General features: G+C 39.4%; 1 protein-coding gene across 1 annotated transcript in view; it reads right to left on the reverse strand.

Moving 5' to 3' along the window:
• Positions 1 to 19,564, reverse strand: part of CCDC141 (coiled-coil domain containing 141) — a 183,350-nt gene extending 163,786 nt beyond the window's left edge. The window contains exons 1-2 of the mRNA XM_087434957.1: positions 19,463 to 19,564; positions 16,957 to 17,079 (exon numbers count right to left, since the gene is read on the reverse strand). Coding sequence (XP_087291083.1) covers positions 16,957 to 17,079; positions 19,463 to 19,564 — 225 coding nt within the window. The remainder of the gene's footprint in view (positions 1 to 16,956; positions 17,080 to 19,462) is intronic.
• Positions 19,565 to 19,972: the final 408 nt, after the last annotated feature.

Consider the following 19,972-nt stretch of genomic DNA (forward strand, 5'->3'; position numbering starts at 1 on the left):
ATACATATGTAAAAAAATTAAGCAAACCCGTGCTAAAAGTGACACTAACTGATGAGAAAGAGTCCATTAGTGCTGCAGGTGGCAGGAGTGGATTACCCCTGTGCCCCACCCACAGAGAATCTTATCTCATAGGGGTCTACATAGCTCCTTTTAATAGGTACCCAAGATGCTACCCAAGATCCTTGAAACAGATTCTGTAGTAGAGGTAGACCCAAGATGAGGCATAAATACTCATAAACTACACTTGAAACACATTATATAGGCCGCAAGTACCATATTAGAGTATGAGACTGTGCTTATATAACAAGATGCTGATTGAGAAGCCCAGTGAAAACAAATGGAGAGAAATGGGCCTAAGGCGGGGCCGGAGCTCAGGGAATGCTTCCCAGAGGAGGGGGACTTAGCATTCCAAAATGAGGATATCAATAATTCACTCGGAAACTCATCCTCCAGCTCAGTTAAAAGAAGAATAATGATACAAATCAGAAAAACTAGGAGTATTAATATTTTATCAGTTTCACCATGTTCTCTTAGGAGCCCAAATGTTCTGTACATTAATAATTGAGTTTTCTTAAAACCCTCAGACTGTTGTGAGCAAGAAGAGGGAGGTATGTGAATACCATTTAAATCGCTATTTCATTTCTTTACCACAGTCCTTTTTTGCGTGTTTCTTTTGTTACTACAGAGAGATGAACGGTTCTTGCAGTTATATAATGAATACATATATTCCTCCCTTCCTTCTTTCATTTATTCATTCATTCTACAAACATTTATTGAATATATAATCCAAGCACAGTGCTAGGCCCTAGGTATAGAAACATGTTCACAGTCTAATGAAGAAGACAAAAATGAAACACATAAGAGTTTTCCTTGAAACAGATCCTGTAGTAGAGGTAGATAGGCTCCAAGTTACAGAGGGTACTCAGAGGAGGACATGGTCAATAGCATAAATGGGGAGCGTTCCAGAAAAGTTTCAGAGAGCAATAATAATTTCCCCACTGTCAAATCTAACAGCAGATTCCTTAAACACGCTGCTGCTTCCAATGCTATTCAATACTACTGCCTTGAGGGCCGGCTCCGTGGCTTAGCGGTTAAGTGCGTGCGCTCTGATGCTGGCGGCCCGGGTTCGGATCCTGGGCGCGCCCCGAGGCACCACATCTCCGTCCAACCCGAGGCCGAGTCCCGCGTACAGCAACTAGAAGGATGTGAACCTACGACATACAACTATCTACTGGGGCTTTGGGGGGAAAAAATGAATAAATAAAATCTTTAAAAAAAAAAAAAAAATACTACTGCCTTGAAATTTCTTTTCCCCAAACTTTTGTAATGGGACCCTGAATATTTTTTAATAATTTTTTTTATTTATTTCTTTTCCCCCAAAGCCCCAGTAGATAGTTGTATGTCATAGTTGCACATTCTTCTAGTTGCTGTATGTGGGACGCGGCCTCAGCATGGCCGGAGCAGTGGTGCGTCGGTGGGAACCCGGGATCCGAACCCGGGCCGCCAGCAGTGGAGCGCGTGCACTTAACCGCTAAGCCACAGGGCCGGCCCAGGACCCTGAATATTTTTGCCTCTAACTTTCCATGGCCCTTTTTCCAATTCCGTTGATGGCACCTCTGTTCAAACCCTTTATTGTGGTTGTTTAATGGTAGTTGTTTCTTCTGGTTTGGGCCAGAGCTGCTTATTCTTTGCTGTGCATCAGAATTACTGCAAAAACTTTTCAACATACAGATGTCCCAGCCTTCCCTTGACTCTTTGGATTTGGGACCTGGATATATGGATCCTGTGTTTTATTTTTGACCTACCAGGTGACTCTGATGACAGCCAGGTTGAGAACCACATACTTAGGCCTTCCTTCCTCTCACTATTCATTTTCACCTCGTTCCTCTCATTAGTTTCCTGAACCGCCTAGAGTTCTGGGCCTAGAAATAGTCAGCATACTGAGAATAACCGGAACAGGAAGTCACCATCCCAGAGTTCTCCACCCAGGATACCATAAGATCTATTCTACTGTGACCATTTGGAAGCTCAAAGCTGCCTCACACTCTTCCTCTCCTTAGTCACTTGTATAAGACCCTCTGGTCATCTATCCTCTTTATCATCTTCCTCTCACTGCCCTCCTTCCTCCCGGACTTCACAACTGTATCTCATGGAAATTCAGATTCATAGTAAACAAACTCTTCACTAATTCTCACACTCCACTACTTAAGTGAAGCCTGCTCATTTCCCCTAACCCTGATCTCTCCCATCCTAACAAAGCTTCTCAGTCAGCATCACCCTCTTGCTTCAGTCAAATTTATTAGAAGAACGGCCTCCTCTTGCTATCTCTGCTGCTTCTTTTCACATTTGTTCATTAAACAACTGAAACTTGGTGTCCAGCATCACTGCTCCCCTGAAACTACTCTGGCAAATGATATCAGTGACCTCTAATCTGTCAAATATAAAGAACATTCCAATTCAAAATGGCACCCCTTTGACAATTATGTAATCAGATCAGTGGGACATCTATTTTTCTTATCCTACAGGCTTTAAGGTTTGGGATTATCATTGACTTCCCTCACTCTCTGTGTAAAATAAATTATCTGATTTTATAGTGTCTTCTTTGCAATTTATTAATCCATCAAAAATATATTTCTGTTATACATAATATTCTGTGCTAACTACTATAACAAAGACTTTTAAATTTGACTCTCTTTACTTTCACACTCAGAACTCTAGTCTAAGTTCCAATGTTTATTAATAGCCCCCATACACATCTTTTAACTCCAGTGATTCCCTTTTTGAGTCTACCCCACACATTGTTATTAAGGTAACCTTTCTCAAACTCTATTTTTATCAAAACTTTCCCCTACTTTAAGAACCCACTCTTGGACATCAAATCTAACTATGTAAGCCCAGCATGTCCTGCCTTCCAGTCCAAGCCCTTATCCTCCATACCAGTTTAGCCTCAATCTTGATACTTCCTGGCAGGGTTCTTCACACGCCCACATGTATCTTGTTTATACTTGTCTCAACAGCTTTGCTAACCCCACTGCCTGATCTGGAATGTCATTTTGACTCCTGATCTTTACCCATCACTTCCTTTGAGATCAAAATAAATACTCTCTTCTCTTGGCTGACGATTCTTGTATGAGCCATCTGTCAGCCTTTGTATATAGTTTTCCATATAATACCTTAAAATGGCTATGTTTTGAATATTAATCCTACCTCTTTCAATAAATTGAAGTGGCAGTGACATATACTGACCTAGTGACCCACTATAGGGACCCACAAAACATTGTGGGACCTAGGCAAAAGCCATTACTGAACTTCATTAATAGTCTATTAAATGTAAATATTTCCTACCTAACAAGGTTGATGTGAGGATTAAGTACCTAATGCCAGTATGATGACTGACACATATTAGATGATCAACAGATAGTAACCATTATTACTTCTGCCAGCCTTTCAAGAGGTAGGAATTTCTCTTTATTATGTAATGTTTCATGCCTACAACCCTTTGTGCACCCAGTTCTAAGCTGTGTCCACAGAAGATGTCCTATAGCTATATATTGGGTTCCTAAGTTAATGATGAAAATTCTGGTAATTACAGCAAAATCCTATTTGCAAGTTTGGCAGGTTTTTTGTAGAGGTTTAAACCTAATTTATTAAAAGGAATCTCTCATGATGACTAATGAATTGGTCAGGACGGGAATTTCAGGATTGAAAATGTTGTTTGGACACAGATATGGAGAACAGATTGGTAATTACCAGAGGGGAAGGGTGTGGGGGAAGGGCAAAAGGGGTAGAGAGGTATAAATGTATGGCGACAGATGGAAACTAGACTTTTAGTGAAGAACAGGATGCAGTCTATACAGAAGCCGAAATATAATGATGTACACCCGAAATTTACATAATGTTACACGGTGTGACCTCAATAAAATTAAAAAAAAAAAATGTTGTTTGGTATTCCTGCGTCTAATATTTTTTGGAGGTCAGTTGTAAGTCTCAGGTAGTATTGGAAGCTTTTTTTGTTCCTGATGAAAAAGAAAATCCAGAATTGATAATTCTTTGTCTTCCTAACCTTGATTAATTATTCAACACTTTTTCCAGGTGGGTGGCTTAGTTCTGGAAAGCAGGCTTCACCAAGATTTAATTTTTACCTCATTTATGCAAGTAACAATATACAGACCATGATTCTTCTCCAAGCACAAAACATGAAATGACGATAAAATTGGTGGACCATTCAAGAGATCACATTTTTTCAGTAACATTTGTATCCTCTCTTTTGTTTATTATTCAGAACTTAGGCCATCATCTACCACCATAAAGAAAAACCAGTCATATGTGAAATATTTATAAATGAAATAAGCAATGAAAGAAAAATTCTTAGTCCAAGTTTTACAAATATGCTAATGAAAGCATACCCTTGCATTGTATTATATATTCATCACTCAAATAACAAAATACACAATCTTTAATGATCTGTTAACCAACATTAAGCAAAATTAACCAAGGCATATTAACAGAACCCTTTCAGCTATTTTTAGAATCTGAATTGCATTTGGCCTCCCAGGTTATTATCACTATTAAGCAACATAACTATAAGAAGTCCACTGAGCAACATTTGAGCAATGGACGAAAAATGAACAACAAATTAATTATGTACAAAATTATTAATGAAATGTGCAATAACGCTTCCAGGACTCGCAAGCAGACAATTTACCATTTAATTACTGCCTTCTACTGTCAGCCTTTCAAACTGAATTAATACAAGGTTTCCTTTTCATTGTTTCAAAATGCTTACGTAATTCGTTTTAAAGAAATTACTTTTTCAAGCAAAATCAATTGCAATAGTTACCAAACACATTTACACACATACATATTTTTTAAAATTTTATACCAGGAAAAATATTTCTACCCCGTGACACTGCCTAATAACACTGCTTTATTAATTGCTTTCAAAATTTGCTATTAGAAATATTTTGGCCTAGTTTTCTTTCATTTCTTGTCCCTGAAAGAAATCTCATCCCATAATTATTCTTTTCAGGTCCTTCACACATTGGCTTGGTTATAATCAGACTTCTTCTGAGCTTAAAAATAAACAAACTATTTTCATTCCCAGAAGATTTAGTCTTCTTTACTCTCTAAATCCGCCCTGTCCAATATGGTAGCCACTAGCCATTTGAAATGTGGCTAGTTCAAATTGTGATGTGCTATAAATTTACCACATGTTGGATTTTGAAGATTTAGTACAAAAAAAATTCAAATATCTCATTAATAGTTTTTACAATGATTACATGTTAAATGGTCATATTTTAGATATATTGGGGTAAATTAAACATTATTAAATTAATTTCACTTTTTTTATGTTTCTAATTGGGATAGTTTTGGTAATTTATGGTTTTTCACAGAATTGGGTCATTTCATCTAAGTTGTTGAATTTCTGTTCGTAGATTTGTTCATAGTATTCTCATATCACATTTTTAATGTTTGTGGAGTATAGAGCAATGCTCCGTCTTTCATGCCTAAAACTGGTAATTTTTGTCTTCTCTCCTTTTTCTTTTCTCAGTCCACCTAGAGGCTTATCAATTTTACTGACCTTTTCAAAGAAGCTTTCACTTCTTTATTGTTTTTCTGTTTTGAATTTCATTGATTTCTGCTCTTACTTTTATTTTTTCCTTCATTCTGCTTGCTTTGGTTTCAATTTGCTCCTATTTTTCTACTTTCTTAAGGTGAAAAACCTAGATTGTTGACTTGAGACATTCATCCTTTTCTGATATATGTATTTAATGCTCTAAAATTTATATGTGGCTATTAGAAAATTTTAAATTACATATGTGACTTGCATTTGTGATTTGCATTACATGTTTCTATTTATTGCTGCTGTAAGAAGTACAACACATTATCAAAGCGCTTTCTTTCCAACACATTAATAAAAGTTTGATAGCCTATGGGAACACTGAAGCAAAGAATCTCAGGCTCAGAAATCAGTCAGCAATAGCCTGGGTGGTTTGGGTTTCTCTAGTTCCAATTATGTAAAAACTGGTTTGGGTTTCTCTAGTTCCAATTATGTAAAAACTTGGGATGTGTTTTGAGTTGAAACTTAAAGTAAAAAAACGTGTCCTGTGAAACTGAATTTGAGAGCTTGTGGTTCTTCAGAGTTCGCTGTCTCCTGACAGAGTAATTAAGATTTGTTTTAAGAAAATCGGGTAGCCATCTATGTCATGTGAGCTATGGAGCTGAAAGGTGAGACTGCTCTCTCACTTTCTCTGTCTTCTCATTTCACTGGCTTGACTCAGTGCCTGAAGTTTATACCAGGGAAGCCCCCATTACTGGTCCTCTGACCTGAAACCTGGGCTTTGGTTTCCTCGCTCTGCCGTGCACTTCCCACCACCCTGTCTGCAGGACCGAGCAGTGGGGAGAATAGAGGGAGAAAGAAAAGCGATGTGAATTCACAGCAAGCTCTGGCGCAGAGCTTCGTCAGAGAGAGGTTTCCCCTCTCTGAGAGGTGTAGGCACCTGCCGGGCTGCCTCCACCGTCAACATCACCACTGTCTTTGGGGGATTGCCTGGGCTGGGGCAGAGAGAATAGAAAAACAAGAGGCAAAAACGAAAGCAGGGTATTTTCCCCCCCTCTGTCTGACCCATGGAAGTCCTCATTCTACTGCTCAGACATGAAAGAGAGACTTTTCTGGAGTTTTTCCTGTACACATCAGTGCATAATTCAGGGTGTGGAGTTGCCTTTGAATCTAAGCTGGGCAATATCGGAGGGAGGAAGGAACAACAACACCGCTGGTTTGATGATATTTGGAATTCCGATCTTTCCCTAATCTACCTGCTAGCCTTTACTTTTTGTATCCTCAGCATACACACATTCTGCCAGGGTTTGTAGTTGCATTTAATGGAGACAGGGTGGAGGGTGTTTATTCCATCTCGCCTGGAAATGGAACCAGCATTCCATTTTAAGGCAATTAAAAAAGAAAAAAAGAGGGCCGCCCCATGGCTTTGCGGTTAAGTGCGCACGCTCCACTGCTGGCGGCCTGGGGTTCGGATCCCAGGCGCGCACTGACGCACCGCTTCTCCGGCCATGCTGAGGCCGCGTCCCACATACAGCAACTAGAAGGATGTGCAACTATGACATACAATATCTACCGGGGCTTTGGGGGGAAAAAAATAAATAAATAAAATCTAAAAAAAAAAGAAGAAAAAAATTCTAATCTTACACAAGTCCCTGAACTTCAAATACATGGTAGGAGGGGGTTAGAGGATACAGGCAATTTGGATGGCAGGGCAAACCATAGAATCGGAAGTTTGCCTTATTTTCCTGAGGACTAATAGCTAGATGAACTAGTCATGAGAATGATATAGCCATGCCATTTGAAAAACTCTTGAGTTTTACACATTTATACATTGTAATATATGTAAGATAAATCACACTTTTGGTTATATTTACAAAAGATATGCTCTTGGTTAAGTACACTAAATACTTACATCTTTTCTAGAGGAGAAGGATCTGTTGCCATCTAGATAGAGTGAAAAAGGGATACTTTTATTCTAACATTTAATCTAACTCAGCAGTACTGAAGATTGGGAGTGGGAGTGAGTGGGTGCTTGGCTACCATCCTACCTCTGCCACCCCTCATTTATATTTCTTGATCTCAGAGTTTTGTTCTGTCACTCCAAATCTCAGACCAAGACTCTTTTGTTGTAACTAATAAGGACTATGGGTTCTACATTCTATGGAAAACTTTTTTTTTTTTTTTTTTGGCTGAGGAAGATTTGCCCTGAGCTAACATCTGTGCCAATCTTCCTCTATTTTGTATGTGGGTCACCGCCACAGCATGGCTGAGAAGTGGTGTAGGTCTGTGCCCTGGATCCGAACCCTCAAACCTGGGCTGCTGGAGCAGAGCATGCCGAACTTAACCACCAGGCCACAGGGCCGGCCCCTGGAAAACTTTTGTTTGTAGATCTATATTTTAAAGAAGGACTACTTTCTAAATAATAGCTTAGAGGCTACAGGTCTATGATCTCGAAAATGCTAGTTGTGATTCTAACTTTTGACCCAGATTTCAAATAGGAATGTATTTGGTGACAAATAATATAAAGCCCAACCAACACAGGCTTAACCACCTCAGAGTTTATCTACGTCACAACAAGAAGCCTGGAGCTCAGCACAATCTTCCACAGGATGAAAGAAGTGACTGATCAACTTATAAATTTATTCCCCTATTGTTGGGCATTATTTTGTTTCCAGTTAGGTTATTCTATTAAAAACATGAAAAGATGCTCAATGCCATAGCAAAAGCATCTTCCTATCTATATCTTTACTAGTGCTTTCATTTCCAAGGAGAGATTCCCAGAAGTGAGGTTGCTGAGTCAGAGGATGTGAGCATTTTAGATTTTAATGCTTGTCAATTTCCAAAACGATCGTGTCAATCCAAATTCTCACCAACAGTATAGTAGAATGCCCCTTTTCTCACATTCTCACCATCACTAGATATCATCAATATTTTGAATTTTTAATGGTATGTTAGGCAAATAATGGTATACCTTTTTATTATCATTTGCTTTCATTTCCCAGGCCATTACTGATGTTGAGCATGTTTTTACATGTTTATTGGCAATTTTCCTCTCTTCTGTGAGTTGCCTATTTTTAATTGATTTTATTGGTTTATTTGTCTTTCTATAATTTTTTTTTACTTATTTATTTTTCCCCCAAAGCCCCAGTAGTATTTGTCTTTCTTATAAATATGAAGGATTATAACCCTTTGACTGTCATATAAATTGCAAACATTTTTCTCCCAGTCTATCCTTTGTCTTTTAAATTGGGTCTATGGTGTCTGGAAAACTCATATTCATCTCTGCGACAGCTCAAATATCACTTTCTCTGTTAACCTCCCCTGGTTTCCCCAGCAGAATTAGTCATTCCTTCCATAATACACCGATAATATTTTATGTATTTCCCTATGTGCTGAATTATAACTATAAACCTTGTCCTGATCAAGAAAGTACATCAAAATGCAAGTCAAACAGGCTAAAACAATAGTAGGTATAACTTTGAATCTGCTTTCATTTTTCCAAGAGTAAATCATTCACAAACTTCAGAATTTTCCTTTTACTTATCATGAGTACTATCACACCACCTTTCATTTTAGAGAATCTTAGTTTCACTTTTCCAGTGTCTCCCCATAAAAACCCTGTTTTCTTCTGCCTGTGGCTTTTCATTCATGAGTGCTGCTTTCAAAATCCCGAGAGGATGCCACCATTGCTGTTGGCCTCTGCTCCAGTTGTCTGTTGCTGTGTGACAAGCCACCCCAAATTCAAGTGGCCTAAAACAACAATGATTTATTTTGTTCATGAGTCTCAACTTGGACAGTGTGTAGTGGGGAAGATTTGTCTGCTCCACACAGGTCAGCCGGGAAGCTCAATTGGGCCTGGAGAATCTACTTCCAAGATGGCTCACTCACATGACTGCAAGTTGGTTGGCTGTTAGCTGGATCTCAGCCAGAGCTATTGCTGGGAGCCTCAGGTCTCCTCCACATGGGCCTCTCTACTGTGCTGCTTGACTTCCTCACAAGTTGGTTGGGTTTCAAGAGCGACTATTTGAAATTACAGGAAGTAAAAGCAGCCAATCTCTTGAGCCTGGGCCCAGAAACTGCACAGTATCATCTATGCTCTATTCTCTTGGTCAAAGCAGTTTCAGAATGTGTCCAGTTTTAAGGGTAGGGACATAGACTCCACTTCTCAATGCAAGGAGTGCCAAAGAATTTACAACCATCTTTAATCTACCACAATCTTCCTGCGTACTGGGTCCTTGCATAGTTGTCAAAAGAATTCTCAGTATTTTCTATAACCAAGCCGTGCTCTCTTTCCTGCAGAAGTGTGGAGGATGCCTCTCTTTCTTGCCAACTCTGGGTCACTTGGTGTCCCAGCCACAAAGCAATATGGTGGGTGCCTCATGTTTCCCACAAGCCCTTCAGCTTCTGCCAAGGAGCCCCACATTGGCTGCTGAACCAAAACAGGGATAAGATAAAGAGTACCCTCTCCAAGTTTTTTATTTTTCAGCCTCTGTGCCTACAAGATTTTCTCCTTATAGAATTCCTTCCCCTCGAGTAAATCAACTCACACTAACATTTCATTAGGTCTGGTCATACTCTGAACTGCTGCTTAGCTGGAACTAATAACAAATTATATGTGATATTTGCAGCATTAATGTGCCTTAACTCCATGTCTGACAAGCCTATTGTCATGGCTCTCTAGCCCTTCTTAAACCAACTTCTTTTATCACGATAACATTTTAGAAGATTGCCTATGGCACTTTCCAAATCTAAAGAACGCTATTCAAATTTTATTTCACTCCACATTTCCATACTATTCACTGAAACTGTCCCTCTAGGAAAAGAATCACCCTCTAGACTATGAAAGTGACAAGTGACGCAGTGAAAATCACTAGGAAGTTTTGCTGTTTCATAGTGGTGAGAATGCTATTTTTGTTTTTTAACGGAAAAAGTTTTCCACTTCGAAAAGCCTAAAACAGAAACTAAACTACCTACTAGTTCCCACTCCCCCAGGACCCCTGCATTGTTCCCACCTTATTTCCATGACTTTCTTTAAAATGATCAGTGAAAAATAAGACAGGTACTTTACATGCATGGAACACTAAGACACAGATCCCTTTGATCAATTAAGTGTTGGAATTTGGAAAGTGCCAATTAATCTCACCTCTCTCTTCTCAAGATTCTAAATCAACTGAAAAATAGACATCAAGGTTAGATGTGGATCAAATTATCCTCTCTTATTACTGGTAAAGCTGGACTGGAATATGGGGTTCACTTGGCTTTCTACTTTTTCTCCCTAAAATCTAGTCCTTGGGGCCTGCCTGTGGAGAGAGTTGGGTCTGAGGCACAGACATGTATTCGGCCGCCCTGGGTCAGACTGTGGCCTGCCTCTGCCAGGCAGAGACATCTGACCAGGTCAGCAGAAGCAGAGAGAGTCAAGAACCTGCAGCCTATGAGCAGTCAGGGTCTGCAGGGAGAGCCCTTGAGGCTGCTGTCCCATAGCAGTCACTTTTCTCCTAGTCTCACCAACTGGGTAACACAGCCCCCCTCACACCTGTAGGGAAGAGAAAGGGAGGAGAAGAGATGGGTGGAAGCCCCTTTCCCAACATTTCTGAGAGCAGAATTTTCTAACTTGTGAATCTATAGGAGTACAGGGAAAGAGAGAAAATTGATCTCCTATATGAAGTAGACATTTAGGGTAAAACACTGCTATGACACAGATAATATAAAACAGATTAGTCCCCTTCCAATTCTGTCCTAAAGGGTTTCATCACATTCACAACACACATGCTATAAAATTTTCTCTAATTTTTAAATATATATAATTCAAGTCACACAGCTTTACTTTATTAAAATACACTCTTAAAGGACATTATCAAGAAAGTGAAAAGACAACCTACAGAATGAGAGAAAATATTTGCAAATACTCTATCTGATAAGGGATTAATATCTAGAATATATGAAGAACTCTTACAACTCAACAACAAAAACCAAACAAACTGATTGAAAAATGGGCAAAAGACTTGAATGGACATTTCTCGAAAGAAGATAGACGATTGTCCAGTAAGCACATGAAAAGATGCTTATCATTAATCATTAGGGAAATACAAGTCAAAACCACTATGAGATACCACTTCACATCTAGTAGGATGGCTATAATAAAAACAAACAGGTTCCAGCCCCGTGGCATAGTGGTTAAGTTCAGCACACTCAGCGGACCTACAACACTAGTCAGCCATGCAGTGGCAGTGACCCACATACAAAATAGAGGAAGACCAGCATAGATGTTAGCTCAGGGCTAATCATCCTCAAGTAAAAAAAGAGGAAGATTGGCAACAGATGTTAGCTCAGAGCAAGTCTTCCTCAGCAAAAAACAACAATAGCAACAACAACAATGAAAAAAAAAAAAACAGAAAATAACAAGTTTTGGCAAGGATGTGGAGAAATTGGAACACTTGTACATTGCTGGTGGGAATACAATATGATGCAGCGGCTGTGAAAAACATTTTGGTGTTTTCTCAAAAGGTTAAGCATAGAAATGCCATATGACTGAATTCCATTCCTAGGTATATATTTAAAAGAATTGAAAACAGGTACTCAAGCAGATACTTGTTTGCCAATGTTCATTGTAGCTTTATTCACAATAGCTGAAAAGTGGAGACAATCCAAGTGCCCATGGATGGATGCATGGATAAATAAAATGTGGTGTATCCATACAATGGAATATTAGTCAATCATAAAAAGGAATGAAGTTCATGCTACAAGATGGATGAAGCTTGAAAATATTATATGCTAAGTGAAATAAGCCAGACACAAAAGGACAAATATTATGTGATTCCATTTATACAAGGTACCTAAAATAGATAAATTTGTAGAGTCAAAGAGTAGAGTAGAGGTTACCAGAGAAAGAAGGAATGGAAGTCATCACTTAATGAGTACAGAGTTTCTGTTTGGGGTGATGAAAATGTTCGGGAAACAGAAACATAACATTGTGAATGTCATTAATGCCACTGAATTACACACTTAAAAATGGTTAAAATGGCAAATTTTTTGGTATGTATATTTTACCACAATAAAAAGAAATTTAAATAATGCATTCTTAGTAAATACTCCAGTTTACAGAAAACCACACTATTCTTTAAGGCAAGTTTTATTTTTTTTATTTTTTTCCCCCCCAAAGTCACAGTAGATAGTTGTACGTCATAGCTGCACATCCTTCTAGTTGCTGTATGTGGGATGTGGGACGCAGCCTCAGCATGGCCGGGGAAGCTGTGCGTCGGTGAGCGCCCAGGATCGAACCCCAGGCCGCCAGCAGCGGAGCGTGCGCACTTAACCGCTAAGCCACGGGGCCCGCCCAAGGCAAGTTTTAATAAGACATTTAGCTTTACTACTAATATATTTTGACTGTAGTCCATTCATTTCTATCTAAGTAAACAGAAATAGGACAAAAATAAGCATTCTTTGGGTCAGAGATTTAGTCATAATCAGGGAACCAATAAATTTATGAGTCAAATCAGAGGTGAAATTTTTTAGTATTTATACCCTAAAGGGTCATTTTTCACTAAATGCTACTATCACATGTTAACAAATACAAGAGCCAGTGGCCAGAGGTTTTCTTGGTTCTTATAGTTAAAATCCCTTTGGACAATAGCAATGTAGTTAGTTGCAAGACAGATGCTGAGGGGAAAAACATTCTCGGCAACATCCCTTAGGTATTTTCAACTCCTCTTTCCCTCCTTGAACCACTTGAGGATGTAATGTCAATAGTGGCCACAGGCAGATCTTCTTTACCTGCCTTAAATCTCCGTCTTCTCTTTCCCGAACTTCTAATTTCTTATTAGAAATAATTTGAATATGGTTTGGGAATCTAGATATCTGTTGGGACTTAATGCTTTTTCACATGATTGTGTTTTCCCCACTAAAAATAGGAAAATATTTTTTCTCTGGACACTCCACTGGAATTGTTAAGTGCACTGCTGAAAGGAAAATAAGATCTCTGGGGTATAGACATTACCAACATCAGAAACACTCATAAAAACTCTGTGTTTCCAGAATCTTTCCCTTTAGTCTAAATTACTAGTATTTGAGATAATTTTCAATGGAAGACAGAAAATAGCTTTCCTATCAAATTAAACATCCAAATTACTCTGATATATTAATTATTAACAGAACAATTATGCCACTTTTTCTTTTAAAAGCAGCAGGCACTTCCATATATCATTGCATTTCTCTCTCAAATTTCCTTTTTAGGTGTTTGAGGGTAACTGTTAATATCATAATTTTTCAAATAAAGAACCTGAGACCAGAGAGGCTAACTGCTTTGCCCAAATCAGAGTAGACTCAGCAATGCATCCCATAATCTCCCGACATCCCTTACAGAGCCTTCTTCTTTATAATTAGAACACATTGCAGGGCCCTGTGCATAGGAAAAGGACTGGAATGAACACTTAAATATTAAATATTATTGGCTTATTGAACTACTAATAGCCCTATCACTCAAAAGTTCATATTAAAACTAACTTGGGGGCTGGCCCCGTGGCTTAGCGGTTAAGTGCGTGTGCTCTGCTGCTGGTGGCCTGGGTTTGGATCCCAGGTGCGCACCGACGTACCGCTTCTCTGGCCATGCTGAGGCCGCGTCCCACATACAGCAACTAGAAGGATGTGCAACTATGACATACAACTATCTACTGGGGCTTTGGGGGAAAAAAAGGAGGAGGATTGGCAATAGATGTTAGCTCAGAGCCAGTCTTCCTCAGCAAAAAGAGGAGGATTAGCATGGATGTTAGCTCAGGGCTGATCTTCCTCACAAAAAAAAAAAACTAACTTGGATCTAACAATTTTGTTCTAGAGGTTAAGTTGTGCCTACCCTGACAGCATAGTAACTAGTAAATTGGTTGAATTAGTGATCTATCCATTTGCAATATGGAATTCACATTTTTGTTATTTTAAAAAGTGTTTTGTCAGCAAATCTGGAACAGACTTCAAATAGCTTGGTTTTTTTTCCTAACCAATAACATTGGAAGATGATGCTCCTACTTAAAATTTCTTGGGTGTGGGTGGCTGGATTGATAGTGATGGGTGGGATTGGGGAAGATACGGGAGATGAACATTAAGAAGCTATGGCTAGAGCCTATGTGATGCCAAAAGGCCTTTTTACTTGAGACCTTTTGTTCTTAGACCTGCATACAGAGAGGGAGAATGCTCCCATGATCCCGTGGCCCATTATGGTGAGATCCACAAAAGATATAAAGCTTTGATCCATCCTCTCCCCTCATTTTACAGAGAAAAAGCCTGAAGCCCAGAGGCTAGTCCATAGCCAGAAGACTGGCATACAAGGACAGCAAGACTTTAGAATCCAGAACCACAAGCACCTTCTGAGGGTAGATCTTGTTAAACGGAAAACCCTTTTCTGCTGAGCTCCTGGATGCATTGAGGTATGCAAATTTGAGCATAGTGGCTGAAGAGAACTGAACTGCTCTGCCTAACAAAGAGTTCTCCCTGAAGTTGTGGGCCTGGACTGGAATAGGGTTGGGGAGAAAAGAGAGGTAGACTGAGAGACCCAGTCTGCCACGAGCTTCCCCCCTAAATACCCACAATTCATCAGTAGACCTGAATTGCTGGCTGAGCACAAATTATTAGTGGGACCTGGGGATGGGATGTAGTTTCAAGTCCAGGTTAACTTCAGCAGAAACAGTTGGCAGGTACATATGAAGGAACTAGGGGCACAGGAGACTATGAGAAAGTGAACCTCCAGGGATGGGCAGGAATTGTGATGAAGTGTTGGGTTTCTACAATTCATGGAATTGAGTTTTTTGTGTAGCAGCCGGACCTTGAGCTGTTAGCTGAATTACACTAGTCAGTGGCATAATTAATGCTAAAATATAGGTCTTTTAACTCCTGGTTCAATGCTCTTTCACATCATAATGTGTTTTTTTAAATATACAAAGGACTTCCTGGTGGCCGGGGATTTCTTGAAAGACAGCCCAGAGCCCAGAGCAAGGAGCTGTCTAAACAGGAGAATAAATTCTGGATTCTAATGGCACCCAGCTTCAGCACTAATTCTTTCTTTAACTTCTCAGTCAGTTACTTTTACTACTGTCCAATCAGAAAACCACCGTCGGTATATATCAGATGCAGATTAGATCTGCCTCTAAATCCAGGAAGCAAGTGTAAATTCCAGCCTAGAGTTCAAAGAAACCAGTAATATTAAACTACTAAAAACACAGAATATCTAGTCATTGCAGGCCTCTGAATCAAGCCTCTTTGATCTGAGTAAAGATACTCATTTGCCTACAAAGGTTATTACACACAGGATTGGCTATTACTCACAAGGCTGGATGCATCACAGGGCTTCATTCTCAAAAGGTGACACCACTTGGGTTGAATGCTCTATCTGTCATGGTCTTAAAATTCTTAATAATTTTACCTTTGAATTTCTGTTTTGTAGGTGAAGTCCAACAGAACAACAGAGTAATTGCTGGGGGACTGGAGCCTCATCTCGGAAGTGGTCCTGCCTCCCAGTGATAGAGTCTCTTTGCTGTCCTGTCTACTCTCCAGCCCTGCTCAGTGATCTTTGTCATCTGCACTGGCAGGGGTCAGGGCACAGCTTGGGAAAGGTTGGGGTCAGGTCCACACCCTGTGTACTGAGCGGTGGCTGGGGCCCAGCACATGGGAGGGTCTGCATTCACCCCACACATATCCCCATGACTGATAAAGCTAGACATTAAATAGCAGACAAAAACACCATGACAGGTCAAGAAAAAGCTTTTTCTTGCTTTTTGAACAGGGGACCCCACATTTTCATTTTGCACAGGGCCTCACAAATTATGTAGCTGGCCCTGACTAGATACCTTATCTGGCAATCTCAAGCCAACATTACTTTTAGATTCTTAACTAAATAACCACAACATATTGGACTAATAACTCTGATTTTACTGAAAGTATTATTTGGTTTCAAGAACTCTTAATATTAAACACAAAATCAGATATTTTCAATGGTTTAACACAGGGAAAAAAAGCCTGTATATTATTCTTGCCAGCAGGTATCATTAACAATAGAAAGTTTAGATCTGTTGTTGTGACTTGACAGTATAATGCATGAAATGGAAAAATGATGGATTTTTTTTTTCTTTCTTTACTGAGGCAGCCAGGAAAAAGGAAACCTACTTTTTTCTCCACAGTAAAAATATTATCACGCCATATTTTCTATCACGTTAGGGAAGGTTTCAAAAAATCTTGTTACTTCTCTCCAGTGCTGGTGTTTGCTCATAAATAACTATAGCATCTTTCCATTATCTATCTGGCACTATGTTAAAATAGCCATAGGCCAGTGACATCAGGGGAATCAAGAGGAAGTGCAAGAAATAGCTTTTTATTTCTTTTTAATTTTGTATCTGCTTCACATCTTAATGCCTTACCTTGAGCTTGGCCAAAAGAAGTTCATGATCGTGAAGAAGTTTTTTGGTTTCATCTTGACTGCTACCGATTTCTAGAAGATTAGGCTGTGATTCAGCCAATTGAAGCTGTACCCATTTGCCACACTAAAAATAAAAATGAAATAAAATGCACTTTTAGTTCCTCTTCTTCCTTCCCCTTCACCCTTCTCCTTTTTCTTTCTTTCTTTTTTTTTTCATTTTTAGTTTCCATTTATACCATGAACACTATTCTTTCCACAGAGATGGCCCTTACTTAAATTGAAATATAACAAGTCTAATACAAATCCATGCCCTGCCTTTTCTTTTTTTATTCTTATGATAAATTCTTTTTTCTTGGCAAATGGATTTAAATTAAAAATTTCCAAATGAGGACCACGTACAATAGATTATGTATTATTGAATATTACAAAATTACAAAATAATTCACATAATTGTACATTCTTTCACTCACAAAACCGAATTCCATAAATATAGTGAAATTTCACTTAGGCAAATAGGATGCAAACTTCACCATAGGGGAAAGGTTCTGTAAATGCAATTTAGGCTGATTAGTGTCTTTACATTGACCTTAGTGGTTCAACCAGAAAGAATAAACAGTAGATGAAGCAATTGATTTTTATCTTATTTCAAAGTTAAAACAACATTTTCCAACTTCTGTTGTTGAGTATTCAATAAAGTATGCAGGAAAATGTCAACAAGATTAGACGTGTGTGAGAACTGCCATTTGAATGCAGCCAACTTGTTTCCCACACTCAGGACTCGTTCACTGCTCCAAGATACAATTCATCATTGCTGTTCCCAAGGATTGCTTTTCTAAGAAGCGACAACTGATTAAGCAAGAGGAACTACTAACAGGCACGTGAACGTGGATGAGTGAATTGCCGACGAAAAATGAGAAACACACGTGTCTATTCTGGATTATTAGTGCCCTGAGACCATTTGGAAACAAGAAGCCCACACAGATCAGACACAGGCACTTCTATTCCTTTAAGACGGATTTTCCACTTTGAATAGCTTGGGGTTTATTTTATATGGGGTGGCGGTGAGGTAAGAGAGCTGGGAAGGGGAGACCGAGCGAACATGCTTAGAAACACAGTTCAGTTCAAATAAGAGTTTTCACTGTAATTTTAGAGGTTTTTCTTCTTACTGTCAATCTACCCTCTGATTCTCCTATAATTGACTCCGTACACATTCTTCCTCATCCTGCCTCCCCAAAGAAATGTTTCAAATTGGAGGGAAAGAAAAGTTAACTTTTTTTAAAACAGTGAGTTTTCCTCTTTTCCCTCACTGCTGAAATTTGCAGTTACTCAAGCATCATGAAACCACATGCAAATTATCAGCTTCCGCTACTCATGCTTCAGGCTTCTTTCCATGTCCACTCATCGCCTTTGAAAAGACTAGAGGACAAGGGAGTGACCGAGTTCCCGTTTATGTGGGGCCAAGTCTCCACAGCACTAGGAAATCGCCCTCGGTAGAAACACTTTGCATTCTGTGATTCTAGAGTGAATCATTTTGCTCAATGTCAGGCGCTACTTTCCTGTTACAATTTTCACATTAACATAAAATTCTCAGCAATTAAGTGAAATTAAACAGGCCTTGTTGTCCACGCTCTAACAAAAAGCCAGAAAAGTCATTCAATTAAGCCTGGTGGGGTCCTGAAAGTAACTGGCTGGTGAACGCAAGCTTGTTTGCCAAATTCCCTTCGTTAAATACTGAATTCTTTAGGTGGTGAATTGTCTAAATCCAAGCATAATTCTTCAGGGGTTTTTGCAGGGCATTTTCTAGGAAATAAAATCATGGCTGTCTTCTTCAACCTAAAGATGTGTTGTCATCTTTGCAAATGGGCAAATTGCTTAACATAAAACATGCAATAACCTTAAGCCCCAAGTGGCTTCAACTGCCTGCTGTTAGCAAATTTGACACATGCCCTTTTCACCTTCCCTGGCAGGGTCCTCATTCCCCCAACAATGTCACAAGGATTTACTAGTGCCTTTACCATGTCAAAATTAGTGCTGCGGAGGACACGTGTCAGAGCCTCTTATTAGGTGTTCCCTGTGCTCCATCATGCTCAAAATAATGCCACCCCTATCTGCTGCTTCCTCTTCCTTCCTCTATCAGAACCACTCTCAAAAATCACAAACATTTCACAGCTCCACTTGACTCATCAGCCTGGCAATCACGAAGTTATAATCACGAATGCCTCCTCTTTAAAAACCAAATTGAAAGTATACGGTTGAGTTTTGTTTTTTTTTTTAAATCAAGCTGCTGTAGATGTTTTCTGACTGAAAGAGAAACTCTAGTAACTGGCTGAAACTTCGTAGAGGTTTCTCTTAGTTGTCAATTTAAGAAAGCAATAAGATGTTCTTGCTGTGTTATATAGTCTACATGCTGCGTACTGCTGATGGTGTGGAACGTTCTTTAGGATTACCAACATACAGCAAGAAGCTCACAGTCTTTTTTCATAGAACAAAGAAAGTTGTTAGCTTACCTTTATGACAGCGATAACGATTTTGGAGTCCCCAGCCTGCACAGCTACAGAACTGACTGTTGTCGTAGAAAACTCCACATCAGGACTTCCTTGGCTGGACATGGTACTTTAGAACCAGAGTTTATACTTTGGGCAGCCTCTGTACAGATGTGTGTCTGCTGGTCATTTCAGAAGGCAACCACCGGGGTTACTTGGATTCATTCAGGGAAAGAGCTCAGCTCACACTGATTGCTCTGCCAAAAGGAAAGAACAGGAGGTTAAAAATAGACAACCCCATTGAGTTTATCATGAGAGAGAGAGGAGAGAACGGGAGAGAATCGCCACACCCCTAGTATGGTAACACTAAGTGCCGGTTATTTCTGCCATTATCTTAAATGCGGAGGGCAGCTTCTAGCTCTCTGCCTATCAGCTGATGTTTGATAGCAAATGGAAAAAAAATCACATCCTGACAACCCAAATTAGTTTTGCCATTGAAACTATACAGTTATGGTGGACTTTGAAACTAGCCAG

The sequence above is a fragment of the Ceratotherium simum genome, chromosome 9 (genome assembly GCF_057802395.1).
Source record: "Ceratotherium simum simum isolate JZ-2026a chromosome 9, ASM5780239v1, whole genome shotgun sequence".
Taxonomy (NCBI): Eukaryota; Metazoa; Chordata; class Mammalia; order Perissodactyla; family Rhinocerotidae; genus Ceratotherium; species Ceratotherium simum.